Raw genomic sequence first — 21,055 nt, forward strand, 5'->3', positions numbered from 1 at the left:
TATGCGATGAATGATAAGATTTAGGTTTATACCATTATTTCTTTTCTTTTTTTATTATTTCTTTTTTTATTATAACTAGTTCGATACTCAGCATTTATAGGGATCAATTTGATACATGGAGCATATTGGCAAGAGCAAGAAAGGAATGAAGGCTATTTTCTAGAACTAAATGCCCAATGAGCCGAAACTTGTATGAGTTTGTTTAATCTTCTGTCTCCTACCAACCAACTGAATTTGTTTTAAACTGGTATTATCTTATCACTTCTGTAGAAGGAGTAATGAAGCGTTTACATATACTTTTAACAGCCCAAGATTTTGTTGCTAATACACCAAAAAACTTGGAAACAAGAAGGAGATTGCAGTTCTTTACAAACTCATTATTTATGGGTATGTCTTCAGTAAAGTTTGTTTCCGAAATGACACCTTCTATTTACTTTTATAAGATTATTGTAATGCCTATAACGTATTCAAAATTGTATCTAGCATCTTGAATATTTCTTCTTTTGAATAATGTGTTTACACCCTATTATAGTGAGATTGTACTCTATAGTTCCTTAGATCTTTGAGCTGAAAATGAGGATAGTATATCAGCCCTTTTCTATTTCCAGAAAATTTTCACTGGTTTTTTTTTGTCATACTTTTAACTATTATTCCTTTTATTTTCTTCATTGTATTGCAATCTTTGTTGATGACAATGTACTTGATGAATTTATTTTGTTTCTGAATGCTACCTTTGAGGTTCTTGGTCTTGTTTATTGTTTTGTTTGTGTATGGGCCTTACTTCTTTTTCTCTTATACTGGTTCTTGGCTTCTAGTTGTCAAAATATTATTTATTGATGGATGTGGTTAGAATGACTTCTTTGAAAGGAATGTCCAACATTAGGAAGCTTGATACTTCACCCAACTGAGACATCTAATAGGAGAATTTAGTGAGAACATTGATTGGAAAGTTACTAGATTTTAGCCTGAACAAAATTTGGATATGGCTATGTAATTGTATATAGAAACTATACACAACTGTAATTGGATTTGTATCCTTCATCCTGATGGGGTTGCATTGAACTTTTGATAGATTTAGCCTGGAAGTGCCCCCACTTACAATCTTACACAGCAAGCAAGATTTTTTGGTATTGAGAAACTAGAGTTAAACTTTGGGTTCTTGAAGAAGTCTTTTGGTCGGCTTAGTAATACAATTGAGACATGCAAAAGCATAAGCTGAACTTTATGGAAAAAATTAGAGGAGTCTTGGAATTTTATTTGAATCTCTATGTCATCTTAGTCTGTGGAGAAATTCAGGGGTTAAAATTCAAGTGTGGTTAAATATTTTAGATAATAACTTGGGGACACTAAGAAATTAGAGAAGCTTGTAATAATAGAACTAGTCGGTTATTTGTAATAGATTAGCTACAACAATTGTGAATGCTGTGGCTTTCTAGGTTCCAAACAAGTTATTTTGTCTTCTGTATTGTATGGTTCAATATTTATGTTGGTGTGGAAGCCAAGATGGCTGTGTTCATTAGTTTGAACTTTAGGAATAGTAACTTGTTTGTTGCGTAAAGTTTTCTCCTATAAAATCAATAATGATAAAGTTGACATTTAAGCTGTTTGTTTAATTGCTTGATACTTAATTTCAGAAGAGTGAGAAAATTTTCTAGAGCGAATTGGTTGTCTAGAGTCTTCTGTAGATGTTCTCCAGGATGGCTCGGGTTATAATCTAGAACTAAGGTTTTGTGCATCCTATCGTGGCCATAGCTAGAACAAAATTTGTCCATCCATAAGCATGATGTGACCTTTATCTCAATTCAAATTAAGTCATCCTCCTTACAATCTATGTCCTGTGCATGTCATTTCTTGGTTCATTTTTTGGCTCCCATGCATTGCAGTGCATGGTATGATGTACTACAGAAGGGCTCTAATGCTAGAAAGCTATCTGGAAAAGAGATCTACTGCAAGTAATAAACTTTTGTTGGCGTTATTAAATACTACTCGAACATATTATCTGGGCTCAATTTAGAGCTTGATTATTCAATTTGTTTGGTTTGGTTTGCAATGTGGGTTGTTTAAAATAGACCATACAAGGGTGTATTTGAGTAATTAATGTTTCAGTTGCACATGTCATTCTCTTTTGTAAATGTAACTGCTCTTCGTACTTTGCCTATTTTCAAATTTGTTTAAGAAAATGTTTCTAGTTTCCGTCATGTGGCTCCTGTCTTTGCTGTGTGATTCAATCTATTTTTGAAAATGTTACCCAGTGTCTGGTCTGCTTTGTCATCTGCTATGAAGGTATTAATGTGTGAGGCATTTTGTACGTATAAGTGAAACGCATGCAAAATATTACTATGGTAAATGTTTAAGATGATTGTATCAGGCACCAAGGGTTGAATAATCAAATATGTTTGCTAATCCAACATGCTATTCATGGACACAGTCAACCAACTAGTCAGGTGACATGACAGCTTTAATATTAGATGAAAATGTTATATTCTTTAAATTTTTTTTTTGAAAATGTCAGCCTAAATTTCATAATAGGATTGTAGCTTCCATGGATATGTATTGCACAATATATGACTTGATTTTGATAATGGTTATATAGGGTGAATTATCTTCGGTTTTTTAAAGGGCGGCTTTGTCAATTCAATTTCTTCATCCAGCTTTGTTTAGTTTAAATTAATGACGAAGAGGCCTCGAAAGACTGTTTTTATGTAACTATTTGTTGGTTATTTGTCATTTTGGTTCTACGCCCTGTTTTGAACGAGAATAAGAGCTCATAGGTTATATGTGATTTTATGGTGTTCTGACCGATAGGAGACAATTGAGAAGCCTGGTAGATGATACATTAGTACAAGAATTTTTTGTTTGTTTTGTGATTATTTTTTATAATTGAAATGGTTTTTTGTCATGTACTATCATTGACAGATAAAGATGCATTATTTGGTTCTGAACTTCAAATCGTTTGGTGGGACTTATTTTCCCGTTTCACATAATGATTAGTTAGTATATAGTCACTTTTTAAATTTCGTCTTGATTTTAAGCAAATTCAACAATTTTAATGGATAAAATATTGGCTTGCATGGTGTTTATTAAAAAGAATTATCTTGTTAGTGTTAATCCTCAATTAGGTCTCTCTACAAATCTCTTGACCCAGATGGTCTATCTACAAAAAAGGCAGTTTGGATGGCCATCCACTTAGCTGGCGATCGCCACACCCTTTACATTTTTTAGAGCTAATAATGTGTATGGCTATGGTTCTTTGTTGGAATTAGATGACCTGCACAAGCCGAATCTGAGTTGTTTTTCATTTTGCCCTCATGTTGGCTGTAACTTTGGGGAAGTGATAGTAAATTTTTAATGTTGCATGTGGCAGACATTCCAAATTCTGGGTATCTGATTTTTGAATGAGCCTATAACTACTTGGGAATTTGTTTATAGCCAACCAAAGCAGGTTTTTTTTCATTTGAAAAATAGCTCAAAAATTGTCAAGCTAGAGGGAAAATGTGAAGCCTTTGTATATTTTGAAAATGAATGTTGGAAAAGTTGTTTGGTAATTTTGAATTCATTATTTTGTTTCATTTGTGAATTGACACCTCATTAAAAAATTTGGCACATTTGGCATCATTCGTATGAGAAACTCCTATTTATTATTAAAATTTTGTTGTAACTTGCAGATATGTGACTCTTTTATACTTGTAAAAGTGCTTGCTGATGGCCGCACAATTCTTCACTATAAGGCAAAAGTATGTCTTTTAATATAATCAATATTTTGAGAACATTCCTTATTTAATTGAGTCTGGCACTACTAAAAGCGTAAGTGTGGATTTGTTTGCTATGTTTGCTTTAACATTGGGTGTGCTGGCAGCAATTGTAAAGTGCATTTCCTTATTGTATAGTGGTGGACCTTTTAGCTCCTTATCGTCATGGAGATGGAATTTCTTGTTTCCCATTTACTTGAATTTACTTCACTTACCTCAAAAACTGTGTAATTTGATACAATGAAAAATGACCTTCATTTAAGAGGATATTTTTAGTGTAGAAAGTCTCTTATTTTTGACGGCGATCCCCAATATCAGCTGTTGGAATTGGAATAGGTTTGGCTAAAGTTTTAGCTCAACATCCGGCAATCCCCACGATCTGCTGTTGGAATCATGGATATTCCATTTTATTTATTAGCAATGTTCACGGGGCCAATAGCACCTCCTCAACTGCTGTAACATAGTTGACGTTGAATCTAAAGGATCTACTGCTGGAATTGAGATTTTTTTTAAGTACATAAATGAACAAGAAATTTCTTACCTTTCTTCTTCTTCTTTTATTATTATTATTATAATTATAATTATTATTTATTTATTTATTTATTTATTTATTTATTTAATCTTCTTCTTCTTCTTCTAGTGCCTCTATTATTAATTACCCCAGAATAAAATCTTGGGAACCTCTGATTAAGGGCTCGAGTACAAGTAAAAACAAAAGAATTGAAAATTATTAATTTCATTATTTATTATATATATATATCCATATATCGTTGCATGTGCCTCGCACAACGTTGCATTCAAATTTTTCTGCCTGTTCCCCTTCACCATATTGCATGCCTCATTGTAGACTCAAGATATATATATATATATATATATCATTAAGGCCTTAAATATTGTCAATTTTCTAAAAAAAAATTTTGCCGTTGCCTCAAGATGAGCATTTTTGTTGTTGATTTGGAATGATTATTCTTGTTGTTACTTGACAATCAAGATCCTTCATATCATCCTTTCCTAGTTTTTTCTATTTTGAGTTGTTGTTCTTTAACTTTTTTTTAATATAATGAAAATAGGAGTTTGTTCAAAACCAAACAACTGGTCAGACATGAGTTCCCCATTAAGTGAGATAAAATAGGAGAATAAATTGGCACTCTTGATGTGTCATAAGATGCTTCCATGTAATTTTTTTATTTTTTTTATGTAGGCCCTGCCTGAAATTTCCATATCAGCAATTATCTAAATTTTTTTATAATGGTTAATGGTTCACCACGTCCATCCCATGCAACCTTCATTGCATCAATGGAGGCCCCACTTAATAAAATTTACAAGCTTTCTTCACGTATTCTTTGCAAACTTTCATGCTCCTAGGTAGGGCCCACTTCTCCTTGAATGGTGTTTAATATTGAGATATATTTTTCTTGATAACATTAACCAGACGCTACACTATCATTGGTGTATAACCAGTCATTAGAAAATGTCATCTTAGAGTGGAAATAAATGATGCAAGAAGGCCAAACAAATCATCATTTATGTATCCTAGATAACGTAAAGTGATTGTGTATTGTTGTTGAGGCCAATAAATTTGTTTGTGCAAAACTTTGATCACTCAAATGAAGACATTCAACTGAAATTCTCATTAATTTTTCAACATATAACTCAAGAACATCAAACACTTTCATTGCCAAAGAAACTCATACAACCAAACAAAAGAATGTATATTACATTGAATGTCTTGGACTTCTTTTAATTGTCTTTCAGAAGCTGGTTGAATTAAGTTTTTTAACCATGATGTAAAGCTCTCACTTATGCTCTACTTCATCTCTTTGGTGCATGATCAAAAGAGCTCTCATAATAGATTCACTCATTCCCATTCTGGTTAGGTTATTGATAAGATCTTTCTGATATACTCTCAATAGCCATCCTTCTCTTTATTTGTGTTTCAGCTTGCTTGATTTCGTTTATAATCTAAGGAATTATATTCAAATGCTCCCTTATTCTAGATTGTGTGGCATCCATCGTGAAGACATTAAACAATCTGAATGCTTCGTTTGATTAGTGTTGCTAATGAAGATGCTCTTGTGGCATGTAGCTGCTCCAAGATGGTAGCAAGGCCTAGGCACATAGTAGTCATTTGTTCATTAAATTTCTACCCTTTCTTTCGGCCCTTGGCCATCTAGTACACCACATGATCTTCTAAGCATCTTAACGAGATCAACTTGTCATAATTCAGAAGCATCAGAAGCCGGTTCTCAACATCCCAATCATCACTTCTTCCGCAAATTTTTTTTATTGGGAATTTATCTCTTCATAAGCTTGAGAGATTTTCCCTTTAAGCCAATAACCATCAATGTCTTCAACATTCAACACAGGGACTCATTAGTAAGTCTGCTTTAATTTTATATGATGCCTCTTCCCACTCCCTCGTCATTACAGATAAATATAGATCATCATAATTAGTCCTTGGCATCAGCAATGCCTCCTAGAGCTATCTGGAAGATTACTTGATTCTCATGGAGGTTGGGAGCATTGCCAAGAAGGCTAACAAGGAGATCTTTGAGCACGATCGCAAGCACCATATCGAGCTCAGCATCATTGTCCTCGAGGAAATCCTTACTGACTAGGGATACACCCAAGCTGAGATCATTGAGAAGCTTCTGGAAACTCGCACCGCCCTTGAGGCTGCCCCTCTTCATCACCCTCCTTGGAAGAGGTGATTCTTCATGTTTGATCCTTGATAAGGGTTGTTGAATCGAAATTCAATTGTTTCTTTGTGAGTCTTAGCGTGACATCGATTTGATGAATTTGGTGGTTTGTGGTTGTGTTTGGACTCATTGAGGATTAATAGCAGGAAATGTCTTTAAAAAGTTTTCTTTTCGGTCTTTTTTCACATCCATGTATTTCATGCCCAAAGTTTGCACTTTGCATTGAATTCTATAGCCTTTCTAGTGATAGAATTTATATATGTTCAGTTAGTGTTTTTTAAAAGATCTAGACACAGCAGGTGATTCTTTGTACTTGATCGATGATAATTTTTGTTGAATCAATATTCATTATATAGTTTCTTTCTCTTAGGCTCACCAACATTTCTTAGTTTTGTGCTTCCCTTCTTGAATTAGGGTTTGTGGTTGTGGTTGTATTGGTGGTAAATATTTTTAGAATATAAGGGAAGAAAACATATGTTCTAAATGCATTTTTTATCCCTTGTAATTGATAATATCCCTTATTGAGCATTGAATTTGTTGTCTTTCTACTTGGTAAGTTTGAGACTTTTTCAAGTATGATGTGTTTTTTTATTCATATGGTCAATTAGGGTTTGTTATTTCTCTTTGGGGGAGAGCTAAGAAAAGAAAAGTTGATTTTATTTTGTTGTTTGTTCAATTAGGTGGTTTTGATTCATATGTTTGTCTTTCTAATTGAATTTGTTGTTTGTCATTGAATTTTAACACCATTTATTTTTTAATATCTTCTTTGTTTTAAAGATTGATAATTTTTTTCAGAGTTTGAGAAGAAGAAAAGTTTCTAAAACTGAAAGTTTGATTTTATTTTGCTTTTCTTTTCCACCAAAAACAAGTGTTCTTCTAGTTTTCTTATTTTCTTAGTCATGTTCTAGGTGTTAAAATCAGAGATGAGATTTTCAAACATGAATAAAAATAACTACTTTAATTTTAACATGTAATTTGCTCACAATTGTTTTTTGTTAGAGATAATATCACTTTGCACGCATAAAGTTTAAGTCCTTGTTTCTCCACATTTGCCCTATTCTAAATTAGTTCATGGTTGTATATACAAGATTATAGGAGATACACATTAGAAAAACACAATAAAATATGAATTGACAAGATTTGATAAGGCATGGATTATGTCCATACTATGACTAAAATTAAGATCATGACCATTAGTCTCAACATATTAACAAGGACAATTTACTGCTCAGACTGCGGTCCAGACAATAGACTGAGCATAATATACTACTTCTTGTGAACTTCATGTGTAGAATTTTCCTTTTCATTATTGCATAACATATATAAGAAGTGGCTCGTTAATGAAGTACATTGTAAATATACTAACACAACATACTACTATCTATTTGATAAGAAATAATAATTAAAATATCCAAGAAATATGAAAAGAATAGAAACTAGAATTTTGTTGTAAGAAAATTCTGTGCAGTTTGATGTTCAATTTGGTTATTCACATGGAACAAGAAAGTGAAAGATACATTATAAAAAAATATATCAATTCTGCTTTTGTTTAGATTATGAGAAGATCAAAATATAAGGTGGATATTTTCTCGAGTTATTGTGATTTCATGAGGACCACTTCAATAATACAGTAGATTAACAATGGATCCTTAGCAAAGTAGTGTAGGGTGAAAATTTGAGTTTGGGTACTTAAATGATAACTTTTTTTTCGGAGCAATTTTTCTTGTTATCTAAAAGCAAAAGGAGTAACAAGGAGCGCCCTCTCATCCTAAGCGTCCTCTCGTCCTGAGCGTCCACTCCGTTTCACCTCCTCACCCCTCTTGCCATGGCAAGCGGGGGCCAAATTCCCCAGTCCACTCCCACTCATCCTTCCCCTCCTTCATGGGCTCAAATCGCTTCCAAAGTCACTCCCATCCAAGAGTCATCTCCTCTGCACAATCCCGCAATCCTCAACAAACTTAAGGAAACTACTTCTGAGTTCATCAAGCTGGACAATGATACTTTAAACCGAGCCCGTCTTTGCTTCCAACACTCTCTCTTTGGCAAATTCTTCGGAAAACCACCTTTGTTTGAACAATTGAAAACAATACTCTTGAAAAAATGGGAGAAAATTGGAGAAATCCTGATTTCAGACCTCCCAAATGGCTTTATCCTTATTCGCTGTGCTGATAATACTGTTCTGCAGCGCCTTCTCTCTGAAGGACCATGGACCATTAATGGTATAATCTTACAAATGTCTCCTTAGCGCCCTTACTTCGAACCTACATTCACCAAGCTTACTACGACAGCAATTTGAATCCAACTTCATAACCTACCAATTGAGTTCTGGAGCGGTGATACCCTTGACACCATTACTGGTCACCTTGGAAATCTACTGAAAATTAACCAAGTATGCCAGAATTTGTCTTGAACTTGATCTCTCCAAACCCCTATGCAAGGGTTTCTAGCTTGGAGATGATCAACATCGTGTATTCGTTGTGGTTCAGTATGAACGTCTTCCAACTTTTTGCTATTCTTGTGGAGTTATTGGCCATGGTTCAAACTCTTTCAGCCATTTTTTAGCAACCGGGAGGGCGAAAGCCTTTCAACCCTCTCGTGTTTCATGAGAGAAGGAGGTTAGGCCGGAACCCTTTCCCATGGATGCTGGAACTAGTGCTATGAACTCTGTCCTGCCCCCCCTGCTAACAGCGATGCTGCTCCATTAACCTCTGAGAGTTCTGAGAATGATATTGATTTTGGCCCTTGGCTTCTCGTGACTCGCCGACGTGCCCATTCCCGTTCCCGTGGCGGCGGTGCTCGCACCCCTAACGTGAACGAAGGAATGGCAGCCGTCTCCAGAAACCATGACCGTTCATCCCGAGGCTACTCTGGTCATAGCATGCGTGGTAGATTACATGGCGGTTCGAGTGGGCGACGTCCCACTCCTCTAGCCACGTCGCTCACTACCCCATGCCTAGAGTACACTGTCCACCCTGACAACCCTGACTCTGCCGACCCGTCCGTTGCTCTGCCAGTAGTGCCTTGGAACTCTGAGAAGCACCATGCCTTGGTTCCTCAGGACTCCACCCCGCACACCGATTCGCCTCCTTCTGTCATTTCAAAAGACTTAGTGGAGGATTCCCTACCTCTCTCTCCACCCTTGAATTCCCATCTCAAAGCAAAAGAGCCGTTGGATCGTCGGCACTCTTCCCCACCCCCTGTCCTTTTATCTTCTCTTGTAGGAAACCCTTCTCTTAAATCACTCAACCCTAATCCAGAACACTCTATGCTTGTTTGTCAAGTAACTGCTACTCAGGAAGATGGCTCCATGGATGAGGATTCTGACCAGGAAGAAGAGAATTCAGATGACTCTGATGACCAGATGTCCGAAGAGGATGAGCCTGATGATCTCATGACCTTAGACCAGTTTTAAGAAGAAGCCCAAAGAGTTGCTCTCATTCGCAAGGGCTCTATCTTAGATGTGGAGTCCCAAAAGAAAGGACGATTGGAACGGGGGGAACCCAGTCATCCTTGATCTCTCTCATCTTTGTATCCTATTCAGGGTGTCTTTATATCTATTACTTGTTTATGATGTGCTATAACAAGATTTGATGCTGGAATTGCAGGGCTCTCTTCCCGAGAAACCCTTGCCCGAATATTTCATCTTATCCGCCAAAAAGATCTAGCTATTCTCTACTTAGTGGAAACAAGGGCTAACTCTACTCGCGTTGGTAAGTTCTGCTCGAAACTCTCCAAGTCTTGGGATTGGGCTTCCATCCTCGCTGAGGGTTTCTCTGGAGGCATCATGGTCTGCTGGAAAAAAGGTTAGGTACTGTGACTCCTTTTGCTTACTCTCGTCGAGTTCTTCACCTGGTGATATCCTCTAATCCTTTATCTAATATCATTATATCTATTGTTTATAATTCTAACCGGGCTTCCTCTCAGTGTGCGGTTTGGAACGAGCTTTCAAAATTTCGTCTTTTCGTTTCCCTTGGTTAATTATTGGTGACTTCAACTCTATTTTACTCCCGAGTGAACACAAAGGTGGCCGCTTTTATTACTATTCCCACAAAGCTATTTTTTTCCGTTGTTTTATTAATGGTAATAACCTTTTTGACCTTAATTTCTCTGGGTCCCCTTTTACTTGGTGTAACAATCAACAAGGTCTAGCCCGTCGCTGGGCCCGGCTTGATCGATGCATCGTTACTCTTGACTGAATTTCTTGTTTTAAAAAATATTCTCTTTCTCACCTCTCCCGCAGTTTTTCTGATCATGCTCCTCTTGTTTTATCAGTCTCTTTACACTATTCTACTAAACGCTATTTGTTCAGATTTGAAAATTTTTGGTTGGACTTTTCTGGGTGCCATGATTCTGTCAGAGATGCTATCCGGTCCCCCGATCATGGTAACCCCCTCCATGTTTTCACGCATATATTATCCTGTATTAGGTTCAAGCTTAATAATTGAAAAAAAAATCTGGTGTTAACTCTTTAGAGCAAGCTCTTATTCAGACAGAATCTAATATCTATTATTTAGAAAGCAGGGATGGGTTTATTGCTTCCCAATCTACCCTGTCGATCCAGTATGCTAGACTTGCTGCTATTCAGCGTCAAATTTCTATTAAGTGGGCTCAGCGGGCTCGCCTCCTTTGGGTTAGGGACGGTGATAAAAATACACATTTTTTTCACAATTCTGCTCGCGTCCATTCTCATCACAATTTTATCTCTCATGTCATGGACTCCTCTGGTACCAGCTACTCTGATCATGATAGTATTGAGCATGCCTTCATGAACTTCTATTCTAACCTTTGGACTGGTAGTGATGTCAATCATCAAGATAATTTTTATGATATTTTTAACGCTTTGCCTGAAGATCTTCCTACTGTTTCCCCTGAGATTGGGACTCATCTCATTAGGGATGTCACTAAAGAAGAAATTTTTCTTGCTCTTCTCGATCTTCCCTCAGGTAAGTCTCCTGGCCCGGATGGTTTCAATACTGAATTTTATCATTTTTTCTGGGATGATGTTGGAGATTATATTGTTGATGCTATTAAATTTTTCTTTCAAACTTCTCATCTTCCCCCGTCCTGGGATAGAACTTATATTACTCTTGTTCTCAAAAAGTCCAATTCTAGGTTTGTTTTGGATTTTCGTCCCATTTCATTGTGCAATGTATGCTATAAGATATTATCTAAGCTTCTCTCGAATAGACTCAAGCCTGTTCTCCCTATGTTAGTAGGTAGAGAGCAAGCTGGGCTTATATCGGAGAGAGGAGCTTTTGATAATGCCATTGCTGTTCAGGAGATTGTTCATTCTCTTGAAACTGACCGGATTTGCCCCCATAGGATGATAGTTAAACTTGATATTGAGAAAGCTTATGATATTATTAATTGGAGTGCAATTCTTGCAACCCTTACTAAAATGAAGTTCCCTGACCTTTGGATTTCCTGGATCTGAGCTACTCTTATTTCTTCTTCTTTTTCTATTCTTGTGAATGGCATTCCATCTCCTTGGTTCCCCTCTTCTAGGGGTATTCATCAAGGGGATCCGTTATCTTCCTATCTGTTTATTTTAGTTGCTGAAAACTTCTCAGCTATTATGAATCGAGCTCTTTCTACCAATCTGATTCTGGGTTTTGATTGTAATCTACATCCTAATTTTAATCATCTTTTGTATACTGATGATATTATTTTGATTTCTAAAGCAATTAGATCTGTAGCCCGCAACATTAATCTCTGTCTTTCCATTTATACCCGCTTGACTGGCCAACGTCCCAACCCTACTAAAACCCATATATATCTTCCAACATGGTTTAATAAAAGGGTTGCTTCTAGCATACGCACCATCATTGGTTTTTCCCAAGCTCAATTCCCCTTTTCTTATCTGGGAATCCTCATATCCCCAAAAAAATTTATTGTTCACTCCTTTAACCCGATGATTGATAAAATCAAGACTCTGTGTTCCCGTTGCAAAACTTATAAACTATCATCGACTGCCAAATCAATTCTTATAAGATCTTCTATTCTTTCCATCCCTACCTATGTTCTCTCTGCCTACCCTATTCCTGACTCGGTCCTACAGGAAATCTCTAAGCTAGTCAGGGATCTCTTTTGGTTTAAAGGGGGCAATGGAAAGGGCATCCATGCAGTGAATTGGAGTTGTATCACAGATAAAAAATCTGAGGGGGGATTAGGTCACCGCAATCTTGCTCATGCAAAGGTCTCACTTATGGCTAAAAATGTATTCAAATATCTTAACTTGGATAATATTTATTGGGTTAACATTGCTCGCCTAAAGTATGGGCGCTTAAACTTCTGGACAGACAGTATCTCTGGTAACTGTTCCTTGATTTTTAGAGGTATATGCCGAACGACCAAAATTTTGAATCAAAACCTCTGGATTAAGAATTTCAATCCCACTCAGACTTCCTTTTTGTTGAATCCTTGGCTGTTTGAAATACCCCTTGCATTTAAACCTACTTTTTTGATTGTGGATATTGATCTTAATGCTATTGGTTTCTCTGAGCTTATTGATAATGGTCTTTGGAGTCATAGCAAACTTGTTTTAGTCTTTGGTAATCTACTTGGCTCTTTGATTCCGAGCCTTTGTGATCCTGATTATATTAGCAACAACTTCTGGGTTTGGCATCCACAATCATCTAATGAGAAAATTTCCTCAGTTGTTTCTCATCACTTAAATCACAATCCTGGTTTGAGCAATGAATGGCTTGGTTGGTCCAAACTGTGCAAGCTTCATGTAGCTGCAAGGGTTAAACACTTTATCTGGCTTGTCTTGCATGGTAAAATCTCTACTTCTGATTTTCTTAATAGCATCAACATTGGTCCTGAAACTCTCTGAGTCTTTTGTTACATTGAAAATGAACCTATTGACCATCTTTTCCTTGAATGCCGTTGTGCTTAGATTGTTTGGAATACACTTAATCATCAAATGGATTGTAATATCTCCTTTCCAGATCCCATCTCTACAGGCTGCTGGCTAACTGACTACAAATATACCAATTATACTACTTCTATCATTGCTGCTTGCATTTGGTTTATTTGGAAGGCTCGTTGTGATGCTATTTTTAATAACATTGTTCCCAGTTTCAAAACTATTGCTTCTAAAGCCATAGCTCATGTCAAGGAATTTTTTCAGGAGAACTCCTCTCTCACTGGTCGCAAGCTTCTCTTAAATAATTTCTCCCATATCAATGGTCTTATTCTCTTCTTTGCTTACGGATGGGCGACCAATTCCAAAAGCGGTAGGTTGGGATTTTTTTCATTTCAAACCATACTTATGATATATCACATGCGAGGTTGTTGCACTTTCTCTGCTGAGACCTTCATTGAAGGCGGCATCAAAGCATTTCATCTTGCAATTCGTCTCTCTTCGATCGACATTTCATCATCCAGTAGCATACTTCATTGCACCCCAGATCTCTCAATTTCCTTTTTGAGCGATCGAAACCCAGCTGCTTGGAGACTCGCGCGGAACTCTCGGACATCTCCCATCTTCTCCAAATTCTTTGGCGGTAGCTACATTGATATCTATCCCAACTAGTTTGGAATACCCCGCCTTAGCTCTTGCTTCTCATGGCGACAACAATCACTCTATCTCTTTATTCCATTCGGCCGTGATTTGCCCAGGTGGATTATGAAGATTGTTTCGATTTTTGGTTTTAATTTTTTTAGCTTTTACTGTTTTGTTTTTATCTATTACTGTTCTTCTACTATTTGGTTTGTATCCCTTGAACTTTTGTTAATTTTTATTTTTATCAATAAAATTAGCTCACCGAGCTCTTCCCCACAAAAAGAAAAAAAGATGTGAAAGAGATGACCATGGCTCTTGGCATGGATGGGAGAGTTTTTTAAATTAAACAAAGGTAACTATTTTATTATCATATGATGTAGATACCTTCTTGATTTGCAATAGGAAAGGGCCATTAGTCCAGACAAACTAACATTAAACATATTTCTAAGATGTTTCTCAGGAATAGGATGCTAGGGGAACTAAAAAACATAAAACACCTTTGGCATATAATTGTTTGTGACAAATGAAATACTTTCAAAAAGCATTGCTAGGCTAGTTTATGTGTTAATATTGATATACATCATGCAAAATTTCTCGGTTACTGGTTTGCTATATAGAGCATTGATCTTTTTCACTTTGTTTATAGCACTTTGTTTGTTTGTTTGTTTTTGTTATTTTCTTTTTCTGTAAGTGATGGATGCCTTGAGATGATGCTATGCTCTATCTTGCAAGATAGAAGTAGGCATCCCACACACATTCTTTCTCTATCATCTACAAGAATCAATGGCAGCCACCCCAATCTCATGGACTTCATGACTCACGCTTCGAGACTCTGGGAAGTTCACGAAACCCTCTGGATATACTTTACTTGCATATCTTTCTTTGCATAATGCTGATTTAGGCATATTGGGGACAATGTGCATCTTTAGTTGGGGGGTGGATTTTTTTGAACTTTGAAATTTTTTTGAAATTCATGCATGATAGTGTACCAGTGATGCCAATGATGATTTTTGTAGGATTATGATAGTGTAGAGATATGATAGATGCCAAGCTACTCACAACCTTGCACTTAAGAATTTTGTTTCATTCTCAACTTTCCATCACATACACCCTATGTAGGATCGTGGTCACCTAGGTTACGAAAGGTGACATCAATTGGGACCCTCTCAGTTGCTAACCCATTAAGGTGGTTTCGAGCCTTGATATGCTAGGTGCCTCCTCTAATGGATTATCAAGGGTTTCTTCCTCTAATCAACTTGGTCCAAAGAAAAAATTATTATTTTTTCTTTTGCATAGATTTTGTAGCATAATAAGAGATAGTTCTCCTCTACTCTAATAGCGAAATAACTTGTTCCGGCTCCTAATCAGAGTGTTCCCCTATCCAAAAGCTATGAAAGCATGAGCATGTATATGTGAACTTGTAATCAACTAAGTAAGTTGGGTTTTTTGTGCCTAATCAACATATTTACCATACCGAAAAGTGATTTATAGCTTATCTTAGTAAAAAAAAAATATATTATTCTTTCTTTTGTATAGATTTTGTAGCATAATAAGAGACAGTGCTTCTCAACTGTAATAGCGAAGAAACTTGGGGTTCCGACTCCTAATAAGAGTGTTCCCCTATCCAAAAGCTATGAAAGCATGAGCATGTTAATGTGAACTTGTAATCAACTAAGTAAGTTGGGTTCTTTGGTACCTCATCAGCATATTTACCCTACTGAAAAGTGATTTACAATTTATGTTAGTCATAAAAAAGGACCGAGAATTGTAAAGTCAGAAGAAAGAAGTCCCTTGAGAGTCCACTATGGAGTCTCCTACCATTAAAGGCTGAACACCATTATTGGTAGTGTGATATGCTTCAAGATGTGGTCCTTGAGGTGTTGCCTACCGAACTTGGACTATAGTGACCCAAAATAGAGGTGCTCCACACCCATCATGTCATTGCCTTTGACTAGTTCAAAATTTCTTAAGTGGTTGTTTTCTTAGCATCTTGAGTTTTACATTTACTATTGAATGGCTATACCTAAAGCCAGATGTTATGTATTAAGCCACTTATCAATCTTTCTTGTCCTTCATGTTTATTTGCTTGGGGACAAGCAAATGCTTAAGTGGGGGATATTTGACAAGTGTATAAATACATCACTTGTAGTGTACGTATTTTATGAACTTTCCTGCTATTTTATATGACTCCGATGCCTTCACCCTGTATTTTACTTTCTTTTTATTTCAAGGCATCAGAAGATTGTTTGGAGTAAAAGTTATCTTCTTTGTAGTGAAATTTGGATTATTTATCGAAGCTCACACACATCTAGGGGTTTTACACACTGATTACTCAGGCAAATCCAGAGAAAGAAAGAGAAGGAAAAACTTCCAATGGATTACAAGTAATTGACATTTTCCGGACACAGGTGAAAGATATTTTTTGTAGACAACTGCATTAATGATTGAATATTTCTTATTAGAAACATTTGTTTTCAAATTTTCTTTCTTTGTGAACAATTTTTGTAAGCGGAGAGTTGTTGGTTACTATAAAAAAATATATAGAAATATATAATTGTTTGTTTTGATGTTTTCCTGTTTTCCTTTTTTTTTAATTTGATTAAGATTTGAGGGTTTTCTATTTGGTTTTATTAAGGAGCTAAATTTTCTATTTGTTCCCATCTTTGGTGGTGTGTAAACTGGGGATTTGCCTCCCAAGGGTTGGCACTTTAGATAAATTCATTTTCGAGTTAAAGTGTGCATGGTGTTTGTCTCTTTATTTTAATGGTGTGTTGGTTACTAGAACTGATGCATTCTCAGAAAGAAGGATCTTTGTTTTGTTTTTAGAATAATTCTTTGATGGCAGGATTTTGAATGGAGACAACAAGAGGGGATTTTCTCAACCTTCTTGGTTGACCCAAGCAGTCTAAGAACTCTAATATAATTGCTTAGTTTTTTACCAAAAAATCATAAACTAATAATGTTAGAAGGTTTTTGAAGAATAAAGGCTGATTGGAGGGGCTTGTGTGAAAAACTAAAGTCTATTAAAGACAATTTCTGTCATGTTTGTATTAATATTGAAAAGCCCATGTCTTGTTACAACATTTGCATTTATCTTGAGCGGATGTTTAGCAGTGTTCTACATGGTCAAAATTGCTATAATCTCTCCATAAACTGATTTCTTCATGGATATGGACTAGTGTTTTGTGTTGAATGTTAATCTGGTCTCTTCGTATTGTGAAGTATTTTATGCTATATATGTCACTAAGATATCATCAACCTATAAATCTATTTTGAGTTTCTAATGCTTTCAGACTTTAAGTGAAGGCTACAGTTATCATTTCTTTCCAAGTTACCGGGGACTTGTAACTTTTAGGAAAATTTGGATTATGGTGATTTAGTTTGTTAATATTGTTCATATCTGTGAATACTTGTTTTCTTTCTATTTTAGTCATTAATTTCACTTTATTTTTCTTCTCATTCTTTGTACGTGATTGAACTCACATAGACATATCTTTTTGTGCATAGGCACAATTGTATAACCTGTGGAAGCACGTCTTCTCCATTGGTGAACCCTGATCTAGAAGTTGGTAGGAATTTCAAAAGAAGAATTAGACAGATTAATTTAAGTGAGATAGGGTCAGTGGAGGTCAATGTTGATGTAGGTCAAGAAGAAAGTATGGTCGGGAAAGGACAACGAAGTATTTCCGATTTAGCCCAACCAAATTTGGAGGGAGTAAGGTCAGGTATTGTTCGCCCTCCTATTGCAGCGGACAATTTCGAACTGAAGCCTAATATCATTCAAATGGTACAGCAGATGTGTCAGTTCGATGGATTCCAAGACGAAAACCCCTATGAGCATTCAAGGAGTTTCTTGAAAATTTTTGATACCTTCAAGGGCCAAATAGTGGCAAAAATTCTTGGCGCAATGGTCTTTGACAACATGGAAGCAAGTTTCAGAAACTTTTATCACAAGATACTTCCCTCAAGCAAAAACCACTAAGCTTGAGGAGTAATATTTCGTCAGGGGGTTCGTTTTGTAACAAGAAACCAAGCGCGGAATATACATTGGTCGAAGAGATTGCAAACAATGGCTATCAGTGGAGTTTTGAGAGGAGTAAACCGGTGAAGGCAACCGGAATATACCAAGTGGGTGTTCTCACCACTTTGGCCACAGAAGTTGAAGCCATTACGAAGAGGTTGGATTCATTACAGTCTTTCAGCCCAGTGGGTGGACCTTCTAGTGATAGTTGGGGACCTCCATATGAGCCCAGTGGCTCTGTTGATATTGGTACTAGACAGTTATAACATGTGGATTTTGTTGGGTTGAATTGTTGGTATAAAAAAAACCCATATAGCAATACTTACATTGTAGTTTGGAGAAATCACCTGAATTTCTCATGGAGCTAATCGGGACATGGACAAGGGACACAACAACAGAATAAACCTCCTCAACAGAGTACACAACAACCATCATCCTCAAAATCCATTAGTGAACTTACTGGATTGTTGGACCGATTCATCAAAAGAACCGAAAGTTGTTTCTTGAATCATGAGAAAATGATGAGGAACACCAACACTACTGTGAGGAATCTAGAACATCACATGGCTCAGATGTCTAAACTAATTAAAGAATGGCTTCCACGGTCACATCCTAGCAACACTGAGGTCAATCGGAAGGAATTATTAAAGGGTGTTTCATTGACGAGTGGAAAGCAACTACCAACCCCTGTCGAGAAATAGCCCGAGAAAAAGAATGTCGAACGGACTGTCATTATTGATCTTAAGGCTCCAACTGTTGAGGAGGGGAAGGTAGCGGAATAGACATGGAAAAGAGTACACTGCCAGCTTATCAACCAAAACTCCCTTACCCTGTGAAGGTGAAGAAGGATCAACAGGATGAGCAGTACAAGAGATTCCTCGATATGTTCAAGACCCTACACATTAATGACCAATTTGTAGAAGCTCTTGCTGAAATGCTGAGGTATGCTAAATTTTTGAAGGAATTGCTCATGGACAAGAGGAAACTAGAGGAATTGCCTTCAGTGACACTTAGCAAAGAGTGTTCGGCATTGATCACTAGTAATCTCCCCAAGAAGGAGAATGACCCTGGGGGATTCATTGTTCCTTGCACAATACTAGAGTTAGTAGATGAGAAAGCTCTAGCTGATATTGGTGAAAGAATCAACCTCATGCCCTTCAAAATCTTCCAAAAGTTTGGGCTTGGAGAACTGAAACCCACCACAATGACTCCACAACTAGCAAATAGGTCTATCAGGTAACCGAGGGGAATAATTGAAGATGTTTTGGTTAAGGTGGACAAGTTAATTATTCTAGTGGATTTCGTCATTCTCAAAGTTGATGACAAGGTAGAGGTGCCATTGATTCTAGGAAGGCCATTTTTAGTAACTTCAAAAGCCTTCATTGATATTAAGGATGGTCGAATGACACTCCTATTTGAAGAAGAAGAAGTTATTTTCAAACTCCAAGATTCTATGAGGCACACTATGGACCATTGTTATTGACGGAGTTGTTTTTGAATTTGTGCAGGAGATCTTCCTAAAGGATGAGCTCTTTGAGATATTAGAGGATGAACCTTTTGATGATGAAGTTGGGGAGGAAGTGATGGAAGAATCTCACTATCTAGTTTTGGTGGCCATCGAAGTTTCTGCACCACCGAAGCCACTGAAGGAAAAAACCTACGGTGCGAAGAAATGATGGAAAAAGGTGACCACCAAGAGAAAAAAGCCACCAACCTCACCACCTATTCCAGTTGCTTCCAACTACTTGAATCGAGGATTTTTGGTGACATCAATCTGATTAATTCTTTATTGCCCTATTCTTACAGTTGCTTTTTAGGTGGTTCTGAGAGGTCTCGATTTCACAAACCTCCTTGAGTGCAGAACAGGTATGTCAAGCTAGTGACGTTAAACAAGTGCTTTTTTTGAGGCAACCCAAGTCATCATGTTTTGTTTTTGTTCGTACTATCTTGTTTTAGTCATTTTTATCTTTGTTTTATTTTCATCATCATTTAATTTTATGGTTTGCTTTAACTTGGGCCTGTCGTTGTATCTTTATATTCATTTAGTGAGTTTGTTTTATCTTGCTTATTCTAGTATGTTTGAATCGCTGGCTTTAGAGAAGGAAAACCCTTGCCTTGGAAATTTTTCAGACCAAGCACAGGCAGAGCACACCCCTATTTTTCCTATTAATTTTCACTGGTTCTAGTTTTTGAAGCTTTCCAGGTCAAGCACGGGGTGAGCACGGGCGTGCCAAGAAGGTCAGCATGGACATCGTGCACTTAACACGATCGTGTCTTAACCCTTGATCCTTTTGGGAATGCTCCTGAGATAATCAAGAGGAGGGACACGCTCTGAGCACATCGTGCTTGGCACTAGTTTACATAGCCTAACCTTGATGGCCAAGGCACGCTCAGCTTCCAGCCATTTATTACAAAACCTAGCTGCCGGTCACGTCCTTCCATTCCATTTCTTGGTTTTCCAAATCCTCTTCGGCTATAAATTTTTGGGACTTCTATTTCATTTATTGCAGGACTTTGTCACATTTGATCGCCGTTTTTCACACATTCTCTGGTGATCTTCGTAAGCCACTAGTTGATTTCGTTGTTTTGATTTAGGCTCTTTGTTGCCCATTATCTTGACTTAAATGCTTACTTAAACCCCTTATGATTTTCAACTTTCTGCTTTGGAATCATCAAGTTTTCTTGCGAAACGCGTGAGGCTTGTTGGGGATGTGGTCACAAGAAGTACGATCGTGCTTCCCGAGTCGAGCACGGTTTGAGTGCCATTAGCACAACCGTGTTCTCCCTGTTTCATTGTCACTTGTGTAATGATTATATTTGTTTTCCCTTACAGATCATGCCTAGGAAGGAGATTATCTCCAAGAGGCCCAGAACTGAGGCACCCACTCCTAACACTAATTACGTGCCTACTTTCCATACTTAGGTGCACCCGGAGCGCTATGAATGACTTTCTCTCGTCGGTTAGGCGAGTTGAGAGAGCTTGATTAGGATGTTTTTTGTAAGGTTGGTCTAGAGACAGAGGTCCAGCAGTTGTTAAATGCCTGGGCATGGCGGCAACATTTTCAAATCATCGACAACA

At 37.0% G+C, this 21,055-nt stretch overlaps 2 protein-coding genes across 2 annotated transcripts; both read left to right on the forward strand.

The window, feature by feature from the left end:
* The first annotated feature begins 12,359 nt into the window (after positions 1–12,359).
* Positions 12,360–13,283, forward strand: LOC120282794. The gene has a single exon (XM_039289640.1). The coding sequence runs from the start codon at positions 12,360–12,362 to the stop codon at positions 13,281–13,283; it is 924 nt and encodes a 307-aa protein (XP_039145574.1).
* A 5,477-nt stretch (positions 13,284–18,760) lies between these two features.
* On the forward strand, positions 18,761–19,652 carry LOC120282795. Its single transcript, XM_039289641.1, has 3 exons — positions 18,761–19,212; positions 19,370–19,373; positions 19,485–19,652. Exons 1-3 carry the CDS (start codon positions 18,761–18,763, stop codon positions 19,650–19,652), a joined length of 624 nt encoding a protein of 207 aa, XP_039145575.1.
* Positions 19,653–21,055: the final 1,403 nt, after the last annotated feature.

This window comes from Dioscorea cayenensis, chromosome 18 (assembly GCF_009730915.1).
Source record: "Dioscorea cayenensis subsp. rotundata cultivar TDr96_F1 chromosome 18, TDr96_F1_v2_PseudoChromosome.rev07_lg8_w22 25.fasta, whole genome shotgun sequence".
NCBI classification, from domain to species: Eukaryota; Viridiplantae; Streptophyta; class Magnoliopsida; order Dioscoreales; family Dioscoreaceae; genus Dioscorea; species Dioscorea cayenensis.

Coding starts and splice junctions, on each gene's coding strand:
- LOC120282794 (XM_039289640.1), top strand. CDS start 12,360: ATGATTGATAAAATCAAGACTCTGTGTTCCCGTTGCAAAACTTATAAA.
- LOC120282795 (XM_039289641.1), top strand. CDS start 18,761: ATGGAAAAGAGTACACTGCCAGCTTATCAACCAAAACTCCCTTACCCT.